At 41.9% G+C, this 19,039-nt stretch overlaps 1 protein-coding gene across 1 annotated transcript in view; it reads right to left on the bottom strand.

The window, feature by feature from the left end:
• Nucleotides 1–1,984: 1,984 nt before the first annotated feature.
• The window catches only part of MCTP2 (multiple C2 and transmembrane domain containing 2), a 189,501-nt gene continuing 172,446 nt past the window's right edge, over nucleotides 1,985–19,039 (bottom strand). The window contains exons 20-23 of the mRNA XM_019637847.1: nucleotides 14,598–14,707; nucleotides 9,521–9,630; nucleotides 5,474–5,571; nucleotides 1,985–3,294 (exon numbers count right to left, since the gene is read on the bottom strand). Coding sequence (XP_019493392.1) covers nucleotides 3,226–3,294; nucleotides 5,474–5,571; nucleotides 9,521–9,630; nucleotides 14,598–14,707 — 387 coding nt within the window. The 3' untranslated portion in view covers nucleotides 1,985–3,225. The remainder of the gene's footprint in view (nucleotides 3,295–5,473; nucleotides 5,572–9,520; nucleotides 9,631–14,597; nucleotides 14,708–19,039) is intronic.

The following is a 19,039-nucleotide window of genomic DNA, read 5'->3' as shown; positions in this document are numbered from 1 at the left end:
ATGCAGAATGGCTGGTCTACCCACGATAGCCAGAACGCTCCTTTTTAAAACATGGGAATGTCATGCCACCGCTCAAAAGCATCTGTTTCATGTCTCGCTCTATCATGGGAATGTAGCCTGTTTTCTTCAGCCAGACCGTCAATGGTAAATGACGAGAAAAAGAATCAAAAATTGTTCTGCAGCCCACAGATATCATTGCCAGAGCTTCTAAATAATATCACACAATATAAGCTTTGCATTTAATCCAAACAATTATTTCCTAGACCACACTCATCTATGCAGGTCAGCCCTCTGTTGTGAGTCACACACGAAAGGGGAGAAAAAGAAAAGGCATCTGTGACCTGGTCAGTTACATGTGTATTCATAAGAGTGTCTATGAGATGCCAGATAGGATGAGCTATTCAGTGGAGGACAGCGGGAGTTAAGGCCACTGCTGACTAAGAGCTATAGCAGATGCAAGAAAGATATATAAGATATGGGGGTACAAAAGAGAAAGGTAGAATCTCATCCAGCCAAGGAACTAAGAAAGCCTATTTGGGGCATGAGACTTTTAAAGTTTTGAAGAAGGGTAGAATTGACCTAGAAACTGAGTACTGAGAAGAAAGTATTCTAAGTTAAAAGAATGATCTAGGTGAGGGCTAACCTGGCCTGATGTAATTGGCACCATTGCCATGACTTGTAAGTGGTTACAGAGGCCTCAACTAGGGTGGGGGCTTTGGGTGGTGGAGATTGGAAATAGACAAGATAGAAATGGAAAAGATAGCATGTCAACACCGGATCTACCTAATTTTATAAATTGAAGGATGGGGGGAAAAGAATGAGCAACAAAAAAGGGGGTGCCCAAGGCCTCCCAGCCAAGATGATGTCAGTGCCAACCAATAAGGAAGCTAAAAGGAGACGATAGGGTTAGGGGTCCCAAAGACATGGAGGGAGAAAGAACGTTGAGTTTCTGACGCACTGAGGTATATAGATGCCTGTAAGATATCCAGGTAGGGCTGGAACCAGGTGTCTGAGGTTTGAAAACAGAGCCAGGAGACCTTGGCAAAACTTCAACCTTCCTACAAAATTATCTTTAATTATCACACTGTGAATCCGTAATCCACACATTTTATTTAAACCATCCTGGGCTCTTCCATACATGTTTCTGATTACTTATATAAATATGCACATTTCACTCACAGCTAACATTCATTTTTAATGTCCAGTGTCTACTTAATCAAGTCATAATCGTTTTCATAATAATACACAGCTTATTAAAGGTTGATTTGGTCTTGCTATTGCATCCCGGTGGCTGTTTGTAGTCTAAACTTAAGGCTGAGAATTTCAGTTGAGCTACAGAGGGAAGAAAACGTCTACCTAATGATGCCTTCTTGTCAGGCAAATTATTTCATTTTGAAATTCTATAGAAAAAGAACAACAATAAAGCACTGGTTCCACTTTTAAATAAATAAGGGGTTATTTTGCTGCTGAAAGTTTTCATTCAAATGACTGATCAGATCTCACATGTCTGTTTAAAAATGTCTGACTTAGGTCCTTACGAAATGACAGACTGTGATAAACTAGATGATAGTTGGGAGTGAGACAATGAGGCATTGTTTACACAGAAGATTGAGTAACCGGTTTAACAAAAGAGGTTCTTGGGTATCTATTGTATGTACAACTAAGAGATTTACTGGAGCTTTTATAATTTCTGCAAGACTCTTTTCCAGCTAGCTTCATTAACTTGAAGTAAATCAAATCATGCAGAAATCTAGCTCAGCCAGAAAGCAACCCAGGAAGACATAATATGAAGAAAAACAGACACGGGATGATAAGGTTTAGAATCTTGGCATTTCTCATAAACATTTTGTTTGAAGATTATTAAATTACAACCCCGAGAAGGAAAAAAAACTCCCTATTAAATTTTACCTCAACTTTTCAAATATATATATACATATATATATATATATGTATATATATATATGTGTATGTATGTGTGTATATATATATATGTATATATATATATGCACATCCAAAGTATGTAACAACAAATTAGTCTTTACAACTTACATGTCATTTGAATAGAAAGAAATCTGCATATGTCATAGATGTGCACAAAATTGGGATTTTTTTACTTGGGGTTGGTGGTGTTACTGTGAAATGGTGGGTCTGAAGAAATCAGATACTCTCAAAGGAAGACTGTGAGGTGTTACTTTTCTAGGAATGGGGCTCAGAGATATATTTTTATTATGGGTAGCTTATGTGCCCAAAAGAGGAACAAAAGATCCGTTTGGACTGCTGAAGTATTTTCACTTTCTGCTTCAAAAAAGCAGTGGAATAGGGTGATTATGACAATGAGGTAAGCAGCCACCTGTATTCGTTCCTTGCTCCTCGGTCCTGACCTTTCTAAGTAGTCTCAGAATTCATTCATTCATTCCCTCCCGCTTTCTGGAGCTATAGTATTGATATTTTATTATGGAAATAAGCAAAAAGTAAACTGGGAAGAAATGTAGTTTGAAGGCCACCAAATACTTCCACGAAACCTTCACTTTTCAGATGAGCGTTCCCTTTGGACCTTCCCGGGCCATCCACTGCCAGCAATGCCACGCCGGTTGGCTGGCATCCAGCACCGACATCTTTACCGAAATTTTATGCAGGTCTTCCATAATCACAGCTGAACAATTCTCAAAAATTCAGGCTTATCCTGGTAATTAGTTAAAAATCTGTTTATAATATACATTATTTGGGTAAACGATAGCTATCAAAGACTTGTCAACTCATAAAAAAAAAAAAATGGACTCACATGTACAATAACCTGAAAGGAGTGTGGAGGTGGGGAATCAAAATGAGTGAATCTTAATGAGAATCTGCTGGAGATGTGAAAACAAGTTCAAAGTCACTCTGGAATCCAAGTGGTCTCCGGGCTGTTCTCAAGGAGGGTGTTCAGACCCACAGCATCTTTGCCTGGTCTCCTATAGGACAAGGGGTATTAGTTGTTCACAGTCTTTGGATTGTCTTCTTTGGCTGGGCCGACCCGCTGCACAATTAGGACACCTGTGCACGTGTGTGTGCGTGTGTGCATCTGTGCGCTTGAAGATGGGGGTAGGGTACAGAGAGGGTGCTACGCAACAGCGTGGTACACGTGGCATTTCAGAAGAACACCCCGGGTATCACTGAAAGAACGGTATATTGGTCCAATCACCCAAACCCAGAGTCAGGCGCTGGTGTCTACAGTCGGTGCGCGTCCTAGGGAGCGCTGCGCTTCTTCCGAAGGGGGCTCTGGCTGCTGCAGAGCCTCAGCTCCGCGTACTGCACCTGTGAAAACAAACAGACATGACGCTGGCGGTAGGGTAACCCTAGCTCGCCGCAGTGTGTGTTAATGGCTCCCCGGGGACACACCGAGGCGAAGGAAGGAAGGTTCAAAGGTAATGAATCATTTTCTAAACACAGGAACATGGAGGGATTAATTACAGGAAGGATTTGAGAAGTCATGCATCATTTCTTGAAACCAAAATATTAAAAGCAGATTTTTCTAATGAGATGCAAGGGGTTCTACCTGCTCTCAGCGCTGCGAGGGGTTTTTAGCTTTGTGTGCGTGCCCGTTTTCCACCATAAGTGAGCTTAATCACGGCCTCTTGGGAATGTTTATCTTAGTACATGATACATCAACTTACGAAGAGTTATTCATTTAAAAGTATCTAAAATCTTGGGGAAAAAAAAATCTCTGCACATTATATGTATTTATTTTGCCAGAGAGGGAAATAATGTTGAAATTGATACGGGCCCCAGACTTATATAGAGATTTCTCTTAAAAATGAATTTCATTTCCAATGTAATGGCTAAAACATCTGTGATAAATATGAGCAGTGGGGAGTCCCCAGTGGCAAAGTGTCTATCGTGTTATTAGAAAGTGCTCTTGGCGATACACAGAGGGTCGCGCTAGAATACTGCGTATCTCCCTGGCATGCTCTTTTGTCGTGCCCTCTGTACTCATGGCAACTCCAACTGGAATGACTACTCTGAGGGCTGGTGTCTGGACTATGCACAGACAATCCTTGGGGGTGGGCATTGATGGCCATTTACATTCTTCAAGGATGCAGGCACGGACTCATGTTGCCACTCAAGTGATGGTACATTGCAATCCTATTGCTTTGGTGTGTGAGCTTTGATGGGCTGATGGTAGGATGGCTGTATTTAAAGTATTGTATAGCAGACCACATGTGCTGACTCCTTTGAGCATTTATGCCAAACTCCCCAGGGACACCAGGCGCTCTCACATACGCTGAGCTACACTTGGTCAAAAGCAGGTATGTGAACAAAAGCACGCTAGCCTTAGAGTGTTTCGTGAAGGGCCCCTGGGGGAGCAGGGGATGGATGGCATGCCTGTCAATCTCCGATGCAAAACAAACGAGGGCCAGGTGACGACTTTATAATCATGTAATGCAAATGTTAAGGAGTAAATTCATATTTATAGAATGCATTTGAATAGCTAATTATATCATAACATGAAGGTTAGAGGAATATAGCATCACAGAGTCTATTTTAATCTCTAGAACTTGGAATGAAGGGGAAAGGTACTCTAGTGCCTATGTCCCCACCACCCACCCAGAGCTGCCAGGGAGCCAATTATGTCACAGTGGCCCGAAGATGAAAATTGATATCTGATTTGGGATTGTGCCACATAATAAAGGATTGTGTGTTTGATCCTTGTGACGCTATTCCATGCCATAGTCTCCCATCTACAGATTCTCCATTACAGAAATTGTTGCCTGCCCCACTCCCTTCCTCTGGATTTATAGCAGCCTCATCTGCGGGGGCCCAGACTGGGCCGTTCTATGGGATTTTCTGGCATTGTTGCCCTGGTTAATCTCTCTGTATCCACAGAAACTGGACGCCGCTGGACTAAGTGACCATTACCTGTGAATAATACTTCCGATTGATCTCAAATTATTTCACGCCATCTCTGCCTCTGTGTGTACTAGAGTAAGTGGGGGCTTTACACTAAGCATCCCTAAGTCTTCAGAGGGAAAGAGATAGAAGGGAGGCCTGGGAGATAAGTGGGGCAAACAAGAATAAAAAGAATAATCCCTTTGTCCCCTACTTCTCATAAGATGCCTGCCGTCGGGAAGAGGAGAAAATTAAGCAAGCCTCCCCCAGCGTTGGATCACACCATCTCCCACTCACTGAGTCCATCTTATCCTCTCTTTGGGGGAGGTAAGCAATCAAAAAAGGGACAAACACCACGGCATTACAGCCGCGCAGTATGAGTTCCAGATCATTCTTAAGTAGCTCTTTTTCAGGATAATTTTCCCCAATCATCTCATGCTTTGGGACAAAGCTTTTCTTGCCACCTCCCTGCCAGCCAGGCCTCTTTAAGGATTTTCTGATCCTTTATCTCAATTACTCCCTGGCACAGCCTTGTGCTCCTCTGGCGCTGGGGCTGGCCAGACTTCCGTGTTGGGGGCCCTGTTGGTGGTGACCGTTCATTACACACCTTTTGAACATCCGACGGTACCCTGGAGAGGAAGTCTAGTAGTTCATTATTGTCGATGGCATAGGGATTTCGAAGCTTCTTAGTGAATTTATTTATGCCTGAAAAATAGAAACACAGGGAGATCTTTTGTTTGTCTATCTATCATCTATCATCTATCTATCATCTATCTTTAAAAACTCGCCTGACTGGGGGCAGGGAGGCATTCACAAGTAAAAATTAGTGTGAACACAATTACTAAACCTCAAGCCATGCCCACTTTGCCATCATGTGGAATCATTCACAGATGCCTTTTCTGGAAGGAAGAAAGGAAGGAAGGAAGGAAGGAAGGAAGGAAGGAAGGAAGGAAGGAAGGAAGGAAGGAAGGAAGGGGGGATTGCCACAGGAAGACTCTGCCTTCGTTAGCTGTGAAAATCCCATCACCATCCCAGCAGCAGGGCAGCAGAAATACATACAAAAACCGTAGAGCTCTCCGGCGTTTTTTGGACTACACTGATTAACAGCCTCCTCTGCAAGGAAAGAGATGTCCCAGATGGGGAAAGGCCTTCATTAGCCCAAACATGTCTCTGCATGGGGGCTCTGGACCCACTGTAGCAGTGGGAGGTACAGAGCGGAAGTCGCTTTTCTGCTGTTAAAAAGAAGCTGCAGAAAATCTATCTCCCTCCCCACCCCCCAACTCATTTTCACAGGTTTCTCTTCTCTCGCTGCAGAACAGAACTTGACATGTTGATTGTACTTGGAGGCTGCAGGAAACTGTGAAAAGTTATTATTGGAAAATTATCTTACTAGGGCTGCTAACTTAATTCATGGACCACAACACTGGTGCGTGGGTTTGTCTAGGCAATGGAGGCTGTGCTAACTTCAGCCAAGGATAAGGGTGATTAGAAGGGGTTTAAGATGTCTTTGGTGGCTGCGCCTTGGGCGCTGGGCATGTTCAAGACAAGCTGTGCCCATGGTTTCCTCTTCGGAGGGGGCCTACTCAACCTTCTTCTGCCCCTTTCTCTGCTACTTGCCTGTAGCCAGAGCTTATCAACTGTGGTCTTTTCGCCAAATGTCAAGTCTTTTTCGTGCTGAGGTTTAGAAGCAGAAAGACGCCTGAAGTTTTGCCCCAAAGTGCTTGTTTAACAGGGATCCTATCTGAAGCCCTTGTCAATCCTGGTGATGAGGAATGTATTCTCACCTGAGGTATAGACCTTGACGGACTCCTGCTCTGATGCCAAGGTAACATTTAAATGTTCAAGGGTCCCCAGCACATAAAAGGTTTGATGTTTTCCTTATTTCATTAACTATTATTTGGCTTTCCTCTAAGGACAGGACTTCCTGCGTGGCATTGTACCTGACACAATGCCAACCTCCAGTCGTTGCTTTAGAGGGGCTCAGGTTTACATTTGCTTTGCAAATGGCGGCAGCCATTGTTCACAGGTAAATGGTAGCTTGGTGGTTGGTCTGGGTGAGACGTCTGGCAAAACGATCCTGTTCTCTCAAGTCAAAGCTGCACTGTCTTTCTTCCCTCTACCCCCACAGCAAGCCTCGTGTTTCTAGCTAAAATTTCCCCCAGCCTGCCTTTAAACTAAAATACTCTCACTGTGTTATTCTAAAGACATTAATTGTAGCATGGGCTTTTTTTTTTGGCAAAAGAAAACAGACAAGGCAAAATGATAAAGGGAGACAAAGGCATACTGAGAAGAGATATAGCTTCTATTGTTAATTATATATAGTGCACACATCTGGAGTCTTTACAATGAACAGCAAGGCAGGGCTAATATCACAGCCGATCAAAACACGCATTCTTAGTTACTGAGAAGATTATAAACCTGCACACAGCAGCTCCAATGCACCGATAAGGCCAGCGGCAGCCCACAATGCACGGGGACTGCCTATGTTTAAAAAACCTGAGATGGGATAAAAATTACAAGGCGCTCACTCAGATGGCGTGCTTCGAAATCACACCTTATTTATTTTTTTTAAGGTGTCACAGGCTCCAATGTCAGTAATGCCACCATGAGTATCTACTGTGTGAGACCAAGTATCCACAGGGCATCATGTGATCCTTGGTCATCTGTAAGGGGCAAGGGACAAGGGCTATCGAGCAGAAATAACACAGGGTCCCAGCTCTGGCTTCAACATTTGCTGTGTGGCTTCCAATGAATCACTTAACCTTCCTGTGCCTCAGATTTCTCCTATCACAATTTGAATAATAAAGACCCGCCCTAGGGTGATGGGGGAATCCCACTTGGCAACCCAGGCCAAGAGGATCCTGTAATCTGAAATTCCACAACAAGGGAGGGAGCACCACTGTTGCTGTAGATGCATCAGTAAGCCAAGAAAACAAAAGAGGTGTGACAGGGGGGTCTTTATATGATAAGGCATGTGATCACATATCCAAATTGGGAAGTTGTCGCTTTATCCAGCTGCATGCCAGACATCCCTTTAGATTTTTAACCTGGACAATACTGACAGACTGAGGGCATATCTGCTGTGATTTTTTTTTCTTTATAGCCCAAAAATAAAGTATTGATAAGTGAGAGAACCAACTACCCAGGGGTCATTTAATGGTCTCAGATCCTGGATAGACTATATATTGGTGGAGTGGAATCAGCCTGCCGATGAAAAGAAAACACTTGGAGAAAGTGAGAGAGAGGAAAAACTGCACGGCCGCCTTGCACATATGGCCACTGGAGAATAACCACTGGACACAGAACTCTAACAGAAGTCTTCAGATATTTATATGAGTGACTGGCTTGTAGCCATGACTACCATACGTTGGTAGGGTGCAAGGTCCTTGCTCGCTCATGTATCAAACACTGAATACCTTCCATGTAAGAGTTATTACTGTGCTGTCTATCAAACAGAGGGACAAAGTTGGGTAAGCCATGGTTTCTTCTGAACAAAATAGACGATGAACCGATTGTGACCATCCTAAGTGGTCCTCCTAAGACCATCCTACTTCTGAAATGTGATGCGTTATTTTATTTTCCTACGGCATCTCATCACTTCTGAATGTATAGGTCTCGCTTCCTTTCACATCAGGATTCTACCTCTGTGGGTTCTCTTTGAAAAGGTCTCCATTTCATGGCTTTAGAAAGGTTGTAGATAAAAGCCTTTATCCTGCACCTGTGTGCTCTCAGCTTTTGCCTAAAGATGAATGCATTGCATCGGTGTCTCTCGTGTTTGTAACCTACCTGAACATCTTAACATCTTAAGATCCCTGATAGGGACAATGGTTGAGAACTCAGCAGCAGTCACAGAAGCCAAGTAATGGAAAACCAGGACTGACACAGGCTCTTGGGAAGAAGAGGAAGAGGAGCTGACGACCTCTCCAACAATGAGTTTACTGCAATGTGCACTCCTCATATCAACCCAGAGCCTCCCCGGTTACAGATGCAAATATTCACCAAGCTGCTAGTATTTTGTCCAGTTGGGAGGTAGAGTCGTAAATCAAGTCATGAAATTTCTTTCAAGCTTGCCATTTTGGTGTCTACTTTTTCAAAGCAGCTCAAACTTTATTTGGGCACATCATTTCCCCCAGGTAACTAATAGGTTCGTCTCCTTTCTTTCACTGGCTAGGTAATCAGTGAGTGCCCCTCCCTTTCCCCCAGTTGCTTCTGGATTTAAGTATTGGGTTGGGTTATTTTTTTTTTTCTTCAGGAGAGATGAAGTGTCGGGAGCAACCTGGCTACCTTTACCTAATATAAAGGGCACGGTACAGGTGTTCGGGTAACGAGTGTTTTCTGAAAGTTACTGGGCCACAGCAATATATTATTATTCAAGAGAATCTATGACCCTGAAAGCTAAAGGGAAATCATGTGCACGATCCCGTTTTTATTTGATCACAGTTATGCAAGAGGCTTATAAATAGCTATGCAGGTTGTTCACGCCATTGGCCTTTTCAGGGAGGTCTTGGGAGTTTCCGTTCCTTGTATGCTTTCCTTCATCTCGTGTTTAATTGCCAACAGGAGCACATTTAAAGTTTATAGTCACGCTTTAAAAATGAGTAATTGGTTCTTACCTGGAATTGATTGCTAGCGAAAGGGACCGTGCCAAACTTACCCCAGATTAAAACGATGTACCGAAGTGGAATGAAATACAACGTGATGGTGGCGACCGCCAGGATCACACAGGCCAGGAATGAAAGGAATGGGACCGTCCAGTTAAATGTGCTGTAAACAGATCACATCAATATCATTTTCTCTGAGGTTTGAACAGATCTATCTATCTATCTATCTATCTATCTATCTATCTATCTATCTATTCCAGGGGTGCCAAAAAAATGTATGACATATTCATTTTTGTTATTGGTATACATTGAGTATGACAATTTTAATGTAGTTTTCTCCTTTCTTAAAGTGTGTATACATTTTTTTGGCACCCTCTGTATGTATATGCATTTGCCAGGTTTATGTCTTAGTTATATAAATGACAACGATCTATGGGAAAAGTCTCTTTAAAACCCTGGAGATGAAAGTCTGCCATAATGATTGGGCGCTGGGGCAACATTCCTCAGGAGAAGGTCACCAGACCAGCTGCCCCTGAACTTCTTGGAACCGACAGTTCCCAAGAGAAGACGTTGGCTCTCTAAAGTGATCAAACATGGCAATATTGTCACAATGGCTCCATGCACGGAGATCTTCACAACGACAGGTTACTTAGGTCACTTCGAAGTCAATATTTCTCTCTCAGTTAACACATGGCTGCCAGTAAGTATTTAGGGAAGGGAGGACAATATTACAGGGTTTTCTAGTAAGGTATTTAGGGTTTCTGAGCTCATTTGCAACAGAAGGTGAACAGTGGCCTGAAATGGGCTGGGGAGCATCTGCCTATAAACCATTGCACCCCCAACCCGTAGATAATGGAGTCAGTGATGCTCCTGCATATTTTCACAGGGAACCCCAGCTCCTTTACTTGCACCACTTGTGTGGAAATGGAAACCAAGAATATGGGATGAGAAATGGAATGTACTGTGGAAATCTTGCACAATTCTAGGAAATGATCTGTAGATCCAATGGTGTGGAAAGAGACTATGAGTACCTAGACTGCTGCCTCTTCCTGGTTCCCACCTTCAGTCACTTATTTGTCTACTGACCAGTCCTTAAGGGGGAAATGTTGAAGGCTTTCGTGTCTGGGAAAAGAATATTCATAAACACACCAGCTCCATTCTACTTTGTATTGGAGCTCCCAGCCAGCACACTGCATAGTAACATCTCTAACACTCAGAAACGGACTAGACTAGACTCTCGCCTCTTTTGTCACGGAGTGTTTTGCAGTGCTAGTTTCCTACAGAACACCCAAGGTTGAAGAACCCTGGTAAGTCAAAGCTTCCCATCCTGAAATCACATGACTTGTTAAACGTTTTCAGAAATGTCCCCAGTTTTCCTGACTTGGGAGATCCCTAAATACTAAGAAGGGAATCCCTGATTTGGTCAGTAAGGAGAAAAATATGAGCCAAACCTTTTGATCAATGAAAAAAAAAATCAATGAATTCCTTTCATTTATTCAACCATTCAGGTTCACTAACATGTCTGAAGAATATCATTTTCAAAATTTTGAAACACTGAACAGAAATGGTTGTGACCATGTCTGGTAAGGTGGGTGGTCCCTCATTAGTCCCTGCCCCTTAATGGCTACCCTACTAGTTGACCATTGTGTCAATGGAGTCTTTATTTTCCTCATTTCCCAGGCTTGGACAGATGATGTCCTCTCACCCCCTTGCCCATGGACACAGAAACCTCTGGACTTATAATCCTGTAGATTATTCTTTTGTGATGCACCCAACATGATGCTAACATGGTTTTCACACTAATTGGGACCTCACTCCTCATACCTGGCCTCTGGCCCTCTTGGTTTTTCTACCTTCTTTCTCAGTCCCTTCCAACCTGTTCCTCTTGGATTACAAGATACAAGATACATTATAAACACAAGATACATTAATCTGTCATTCCCAGGTCCTCATCATGATTCAAACTGCCCTTCACCTGCTTTCTCGTCTTCATTGCTTAGGATTTCTTAACATCACTTCCTAGCCATCTTCTTAACATCTGCTTCCTACGATGTGCCCTGTAAGCCTTAACGTGGAACATTTCAGGGAAGCCTTCTGGGTCACAGGTCTGCCTTAACCTCATTATCCCCTCCGTGGAGATTTCCTTACCCACTCAAGAACACAAGTGTTGCAGAGCGATGGGACATATAATATAAATCACTCTTCTGACTCATCCTGGGATAACGTACACGCTACATGGTGATTCACATTTGAGCCTGATATATATGTACCTTTGAAATGCGTAGGTAGAAAAAAGAAAATAACAGCTTGTTCCATATAAGTTCCATACCACTGGATTCCTCCCCCATCAGTAACAGGGAAGCCTTGCTCTCAGCGTTTTATGTAAGTCTATTCATTTGCTCAGTTGCCAGCAGTTGGGTAAAAAGTTTCCCTGGTCCTGAAGCCCTGAATTACAATGGAATTCCAACGGAGTTACATCGGACACCCCCCTTGAGTGCCCAGCAGGAACTTTAAGGTCACCGGAATAATGAATGGCCAACGAATGAATAGGAGTTGAGCCTTCCTGTGTTGCGGCTGGCAGAACAGTGCCCTGTTCATGGCTGAAAATACGTCTCGGACATGGCCACCGCAGCTGTGCTGGGCACAGCCGGCCCTCAAAAGCCCCGGAGAGTGGGGGCCTGTTTAAATCACTCTACCCTCTTCTCTCATCGGACACATTTCCTTGACTATTGTCAACTGCACAACAGCCACACTTGTCTGTTAGCGACATTCAAGCACAGACACGGGCTTCCTTCCTCATTCTCCCCCGCTCCACATCCGTGTTTCCTCCTTGCTGCCAGCGCATCCCTTGCTCAACTATTTTTTTTTTTTCATTGACTTTTTCCATTCACCCAAGGCCATGCACGATGTGCCTCACCTCCAGGCACTGCCACTGCCATCACCTAGGGCACAGACACTAAGTCCCCTCCGTCGCTAGCACGGGCTTGGGCTCTGAGTCTTGGCACAAGGGATCCCACCTGTGGAAGCTCTCCTTCATCAGTTCTATACCCAGCTATCTTTTCCAGTTCTCAGAGAAGCTGATACATTGTTGCTTTTTCAGAATTGCCCTCTGTCTGTCTGTCTCTCTCCTGCATCTCTTTCCGGGAGGGTCAGAGCTGTCTGACCCTGTCTTACCTCTAGCTAGCATTAATGCTACGGAATGCTGTCTTATTACTGTTCTTCTTCCTCATTGGGAAATAGATCCCTAGAGTATAATGACATTACAGTGTAATAGTGAGGGGGCCAGGCTCAAATGCAAGTTCCAGGGCATGCTAGTTGTGTGCCCTTGGGCTACATAGTAAATTATTCTGATCTTCAGTTTCCTCATCTGTAAAATGGGGATAGTAACAATCCTTACACCATACGGGTGTTGGAATCATTTATAGCCAATTCCTTTAAGTAACTCCTTGAAGAAGTTATTATACTATGTGTACAGGGCTTACACCAGTATCTGGCTGGCACGTAACGTTAGTTACTGTTGCTATTATCATTGTTATGGAGGCATTTTTTATTCTTAGACTAAGTCAGTGCCTGAAACTCAGTAACGGATCGTTGAATGAGTGAATGAATGAAGCATTATAATGCCCTCCTCATCACTTCACTATTTTCTACTGTGACTGCTGTTTTTGTTAAACAATTTTGAGGGTGAATTCAGGAATCATTTGTCAATTTATATGAAACCTAGAAGAATAAACCAGGTAGATACATGTAAGCAAAAATCCTACTATTGTTCATTTTTCTCCTCTTAAGACATTGATAATGGGAATAACAATGTTTAAAGTCGGTAAAAGCTCACCAAATGTGTGTAAGTAAAGATGGGTTTTAACCTATTTTTAAAACAAAACAAACATGTTTACTATGCCAATAATAAATGGGTATTTGAGAGCAATTTCATTTGATAAGGAACTGAGAAAGATCAGTATCCAAAGAAAGTTTCATATTAAACATTGATATTTCTTGACGTTAATTATCATTTATCAATTTCCCTGCATCTTGATAGACAAAACTTTCACTTCACTTTTAGCACTATTTTTTTTCTCTTTTTTACCCACGCAATCTCTAAACATTAAAGAAACTACATTGACCCTCAAGATAAGAAAGATTATTAACCAATCTTTAGAAAGAAAAACATGGCTGATACAACTCTGGATTTAGAGCGAAATAAGTTTAAAATTCAAAGAAAATAATTAAAAACTACTCTATACATTGATACCAAATGAAGAGCAAGTTATACACAGTTCAGTGATGTATAAAAAACAATCAAACACAAATCATAGAAGAGTCTTTCTCAATTGGGACTCCTATAGAGAAGTTAGCCTTGTGCTCTAAAGTAGGGAGTGGCAAGCTATGGGTAGGACTTAAGTCAAATGTGGCCTGCCACCTATGTTTGTAAATAAAGTTTTATCAGAACACACATCACACTCATTCATTTATGTATCAATTATGACTACTTTTACAGGTAAACCATAGAGCTGAGTAGTTGTGACAGAGACTATATAGCCCACAAAGCCAACAATATTTACGCTCTGGCCCTTTACAGAGAAAGTTTGTTGACCTCTGTCTTAAGGCATGTATGTATGCAATAAACCAACGTCCCATCTTTGCATCTATGATGCTACTGATTATGTACCATTCTTTGGAGAATTGAGAACAAATTTCACTCAAGGCATGGCTGTGGTCTGTGGTTGTACAGAAAAGACTCCTTTAGAGCATATCTGCTTCCCTTTTTATTTGTCAATCCCATAATCTATTTTTTAATCTAGTTTATTACCCAATTCAGGATATTTTTGAGAGTGGAAGGGGCACTATTAATAACTATGCTGGGACAATTGGTGTAAATTGGGCCATATGGTCACCCCAGTTCTGAGGCACTGCCCAACTGTGAAATTGACAAGCCCCCCTCCCAACCCCCCCCAAAAAAACAAAACAAACAAACAAAAAAAACCACCAACCAAAGTTAACAGCGTTTACCTGACACCACTGCTTTTGGTTTTGGTTTTTGCATTTTCTAATCCCCCGCCTCCGACCCCCACCTGTCCCTGTGGATGGCAGCTCCACTTCAAACACAACAACATAAACAGTAGAACTTACTTTTTAATTCTTTCTCCAAAAGAAGCTATTTCCTCCAAGATGTTTTGAACTGTTGAAACAATATCCTGTACCATATATATTCTTTCAATTAAGCCCTTTTTCTCAGATTCCTAAGAAACATAAAAGCAAGACTTATTTCAGTTACTTTGTTTTTATTGCCCCACTATAGAAATTATTATGCTGTGGTGTAATACCATGGTTATTGTCAACAGAGCGACTCTAAGAGGGAAGTTACATTTTGCACAACTTCAAAGTTTACTGAGTCCAGAAAGTCCCAGCCCTCTCATTCAGATGCTGCCGCTCGGAGTGTGCAAGCCTCAGACACTACCTCAAGGTCATGAGGTGATGAATGGAAGCCCCACAGAACCAGTTCACCTCCCTGTGGAGGCTGATGCTTCTCTCAGAGAACTCTGTAATTCTTCCTATTTGGCTAACCCTAATTTTCTCATTGTCTTCACAAGGTTATCTGCCAGCTCACCTTCCCTCTCTCCTGCTGCAGAAATGTTTCTGGCAGGTAACCACATGGCATGTTGGCTAATATATTTCCTAGTACTGTGGTGTCTTAGTCGAACACTGCTGCATTTTTAATCATGTTTTAAACACGCTGCAGGCCTGGTGAATATTTTTCAGTCACCCTCTGGCAACCACCTCAGAAATTGCATAAGCAGCTGGAGACACGCTACAAAGTCACCAGATAGCACACTGTTGAGGACTATGTCCTACCTAGGTGCTTTTCTAAAGAGGATGTTCTGCAACTGATTATTTTTTCCTTCATGGGCTTGGAAGCAAAGATAAGTCCATTTTCCTCAGTCTCCAATGCTTCACGTAAAATGAAATTCAGATTTCCAAGAATAGTACCCTTACTTTGTATAAAGAAAACCTTAAATGTGTCTTACCATGTTCAGTAATGCAAATGCTTATAAAAATAACTTAGAAATTACTCAAATGGAGAAAATAAGATTCCCTAAAGAGTGGAATTTTTACACTAATTCTTATATTCTGATAGCATATTCTAGCTCCCTTATGAAATCTGTCAGTAATGGGATTTAGCTACTGCCCTCTCAGCTCTTGCCTAGCTGGGTCATTGTAGTTGCTGCATCTAATACATAAAACCTAAAACCTCAAGTAACTTTAATAAAACTGTTTTTGTTTCGTTTTTTTTATCCAGAATTTTACTTGGGTCAGAATTGTACTAAATTATTGAGCAAAAGCTTCTGAATGGAAGAGACCATTTCTATAATAGCCTTCTGTGCAGAAAAAGGAAAAAAAATTATTTCTCGTCCTGTATTGTCTGTTCCACCCAACTGGACCCATGGATGCAGAGAGGGGAAACTCACCACCCCGTAGTGATGGTTGGTCAAAGCACCAATATGATGGAAATGTCAAAAAGCACAAACACCCCTTCTTGCATCTGCCCTTGTTTATGAAGATACTTGGTTGAAACAGACCAAAGAGATGGGCAGAGGTCAGAATGGACCAGTGCCACCCCCTCTTCCCTGAAGCATGCTGGGATGGTTTGAATAACTTCTTGCCATCTGGTCTACAAGCCTTTACCCAACCAGTTTCCACAGAAGGGGGAGTCAAGCTCACTGTTCCCTCTTGTAATGTCAAGTTTCTAAGACATTTTTACTTTTTCACCCTACTTTTAAATTCCTTATTTCCCTTATGAACACTAATCCTTTAAGCAGTTTGCATTATAAATTAAATATGCTGCCAAAGGGACCCACCCAATCCACACTCAGGAATTCGCCAACGTCTATTAATGGGCTCAATGGTGAAAACCCATTTCTCTGGGGCACATCTGTATTCATGTTTCTAAATGGGCGATTTGAAAATATCGGGGAATTTGACCCAAAGGCCAAAAGTGGCTTCCTCTTTTCAGCAGCATAGAGCTTCGGTCAAAACAATGTCTTGGAAAATGCCTCAAATTTCCATGTGGCTCAACTGCATAAAAATTTCCTATTTCAGATAGCTGATTTTTTTTTTCCTCCCAGCAAAACACCCAAATGTTGACGGTCTGGTTGTAAAGGAAGTATAAGTTAGTACACCAAAATATTAAATGATTCTCACAATATCCTTTTTTCTTTTTAATGAATTTGATGTTAGAAGGAAAAACAAACAAACACACTGGGAGATGCACCAACTCCACAGACCTACACATTTTGTAAATAACAGGCTATGCATCAGAGGGGACTGGGTTCAACCCTGATTTTGTGCTCTGCTAGCTTTGTGTTCCTTGCCCTTTCTGAGCTCCAACTGTGTTACCTGGAGAAGGGAGATGACACAGGAGTCTTTGGAGAATGAAATATCACATGTAAAGCCCTTGGTATATCTCTATCTAGGTGCTTTCTACACATACATCCCTTCCCTTCAAGAATGTGAGGGCATGAAAGAATGAATAGCCTTTGGCCTAGTTTAAAGAAGATGGGGTTGATTTCAGTTTCAACACCAGAGATCTTCCTGACGAGTCTACTCATGTCGTCCTGGGTCCCGTGAGAGAATCATCTGGCAGCTCTATCGGCCTCATGCTGGCTTTATTTACACGTTTCAGATGGAACCACGGAATGTGGTGGTAACACCGGTTAGCAGGCACAATATTACATCCGCTGCTGCCTCTGAACTGCTGAGGAAGAGTGACAGCCATTCATTCAGAAGGACAGAAGTGCTGTCACGTGGGCTTATATTTTTTCTGTAACAGACGAGGTTTCCAACTGATGGAGGGGAAACGGGTAATCAAAATCATGAGGGCCACGGGTGCGACTCAACCAATAAACAACATAATTGCGGCAAGACACATATGTTTAGATGCCTATATTTGAGAAAGGATGGATTTTGCTTCTCATGACAAACTTGAAAGAGCACGGAGGCATGAGAAAAATTAACATGCTTCAGGGTCCACTTCATGGGCCAAGCACGTATGACCACATCATGGCATAGATGAATGCATGGAACTTTACGATCCGGAATTCAAATTTCATAAGGCTCCTCTGTTTTGTTACACTCTATCAGGTAAGAGTGGCATTCTATGAAAAATAGTGATAAATGCCAACTCCGTAACCTAAACATGTATATGTTATATAAGGAGGAAGGCAAGATCGCCCTTTTTTTCATTGTCCATCTGTTTATAAAATGTCAAAAAAAAACAAAAACAACTGAGTGTTTGGCTAAGCTTTGTAAGCAGTTGAATTTAGAATGAATAATGTGCCTGTGTTGTTCCTTATTTAAAAACAAAAACAAAATAAACCCAGAAGCAAATCGTTCCTTCTTCAAGGCCCAATTGCTTTGCCCCATGTGTCCAGTGAGTATAACATCGTGGTGGAATAAACTAGCTCCTAGCCTCTGGGAGAGAATGAACACTATCAACATTAAATTTCAACTAAGAATTATATAATCAGTATATTCCTTTACATCTTTCCTACATTTTCTGATTGAGGAAAAAGTCTCGTTTCTCTTTGAATTACCTAGGCAAAACCAGAGAGAGAGTCCTGAAAAATGACCATATCAGGAAAAAAGTATTTTTGATGTGCTTAAAAATTGAGGAGTATTTGTCACAGGATACACAGGATTCCCCAAAAGGATCAACGCAAAATTTCTCTCTCAAGATCTTCCCAGTGATTTCATCCCTCTTGAGCAAAGATGCAAAAATATAACTTGAGACTTTAAATGGGAGTATGTTTGGTCTATTTCCTCCCGCTGAATATTAAAAGGCTGCAATTTGAAAACTTGAAAAAGTATAAACATCAGAAATTGAAAAAGTATAAACGTCAGAAATAGGCGGAGTGGCATTTAGCACGGGAAAAAAAATAATAAAAACCTCTCGGCACCTGTCATAACCAAGAACAAGACACAATATTTCTGGTATACAAGACTAAAAATTGTTATTTGGAAATCCGGACTTACTGCACTGGGAACTGTCTGAGGGTTTCTTCCCATGAGAGGTGTTGTGTGCACATGGGGACACACACACACACACACACACACACACACACACACACACAGAGGCGACTCCATGGTGCATGTTATTAAAATGAGGGGGAAAACATCGGTAGTCTTTCAGAAGACTACATGCCTCTCAAGGAGGACTTTTGCTTTGGGAAATGACTATAACACAGACTGTTTGGATTTTGAACCAATATTCTTTCTAAGTGGTTTTAAACTGCTCTATCTATCTGTTCATTGTAGAAAGCACTTCCATGCCGACTCATATTTACCAACATGGTTTTTTATTTTTTGCCTTGCAATAGGGATTTTATCTGGTATCAAATGGGAGGGCTGAAAAAAATGACAGGAATGAAAAAAACAGCATCAAGGGGAAGGTGCTGGTAAACTACAACTGAAAAGTTGGGAACAATTTAGAAAGAAAAGAAATATATATATGTATATGTGTATATATGTATACACACACACACACACACACACACACACACACATATGGGGTGCCC

The sequence above is a fragment of the Hipposideros armiger genome, unplaced genomic scaffold, assembly GCF_001890085.2.
Source record: "Hipposideros armiger isolate ML-2016 unplaced genomic scaffold, ASM189008v1 scaffold_35, whole genome shotgun sequence".
Classification (NCBI taxonomy): Eukaryota; Metazoa; Chordata; class Mammalia; order Chiroptera; family Hipposideridae; genus Hipposideros; species Hipposideros armiger.
Note: the sequence above shows the minus strand (reverse complement) of the source record. Positions and strands in the feature narration are given on the sequence as shown.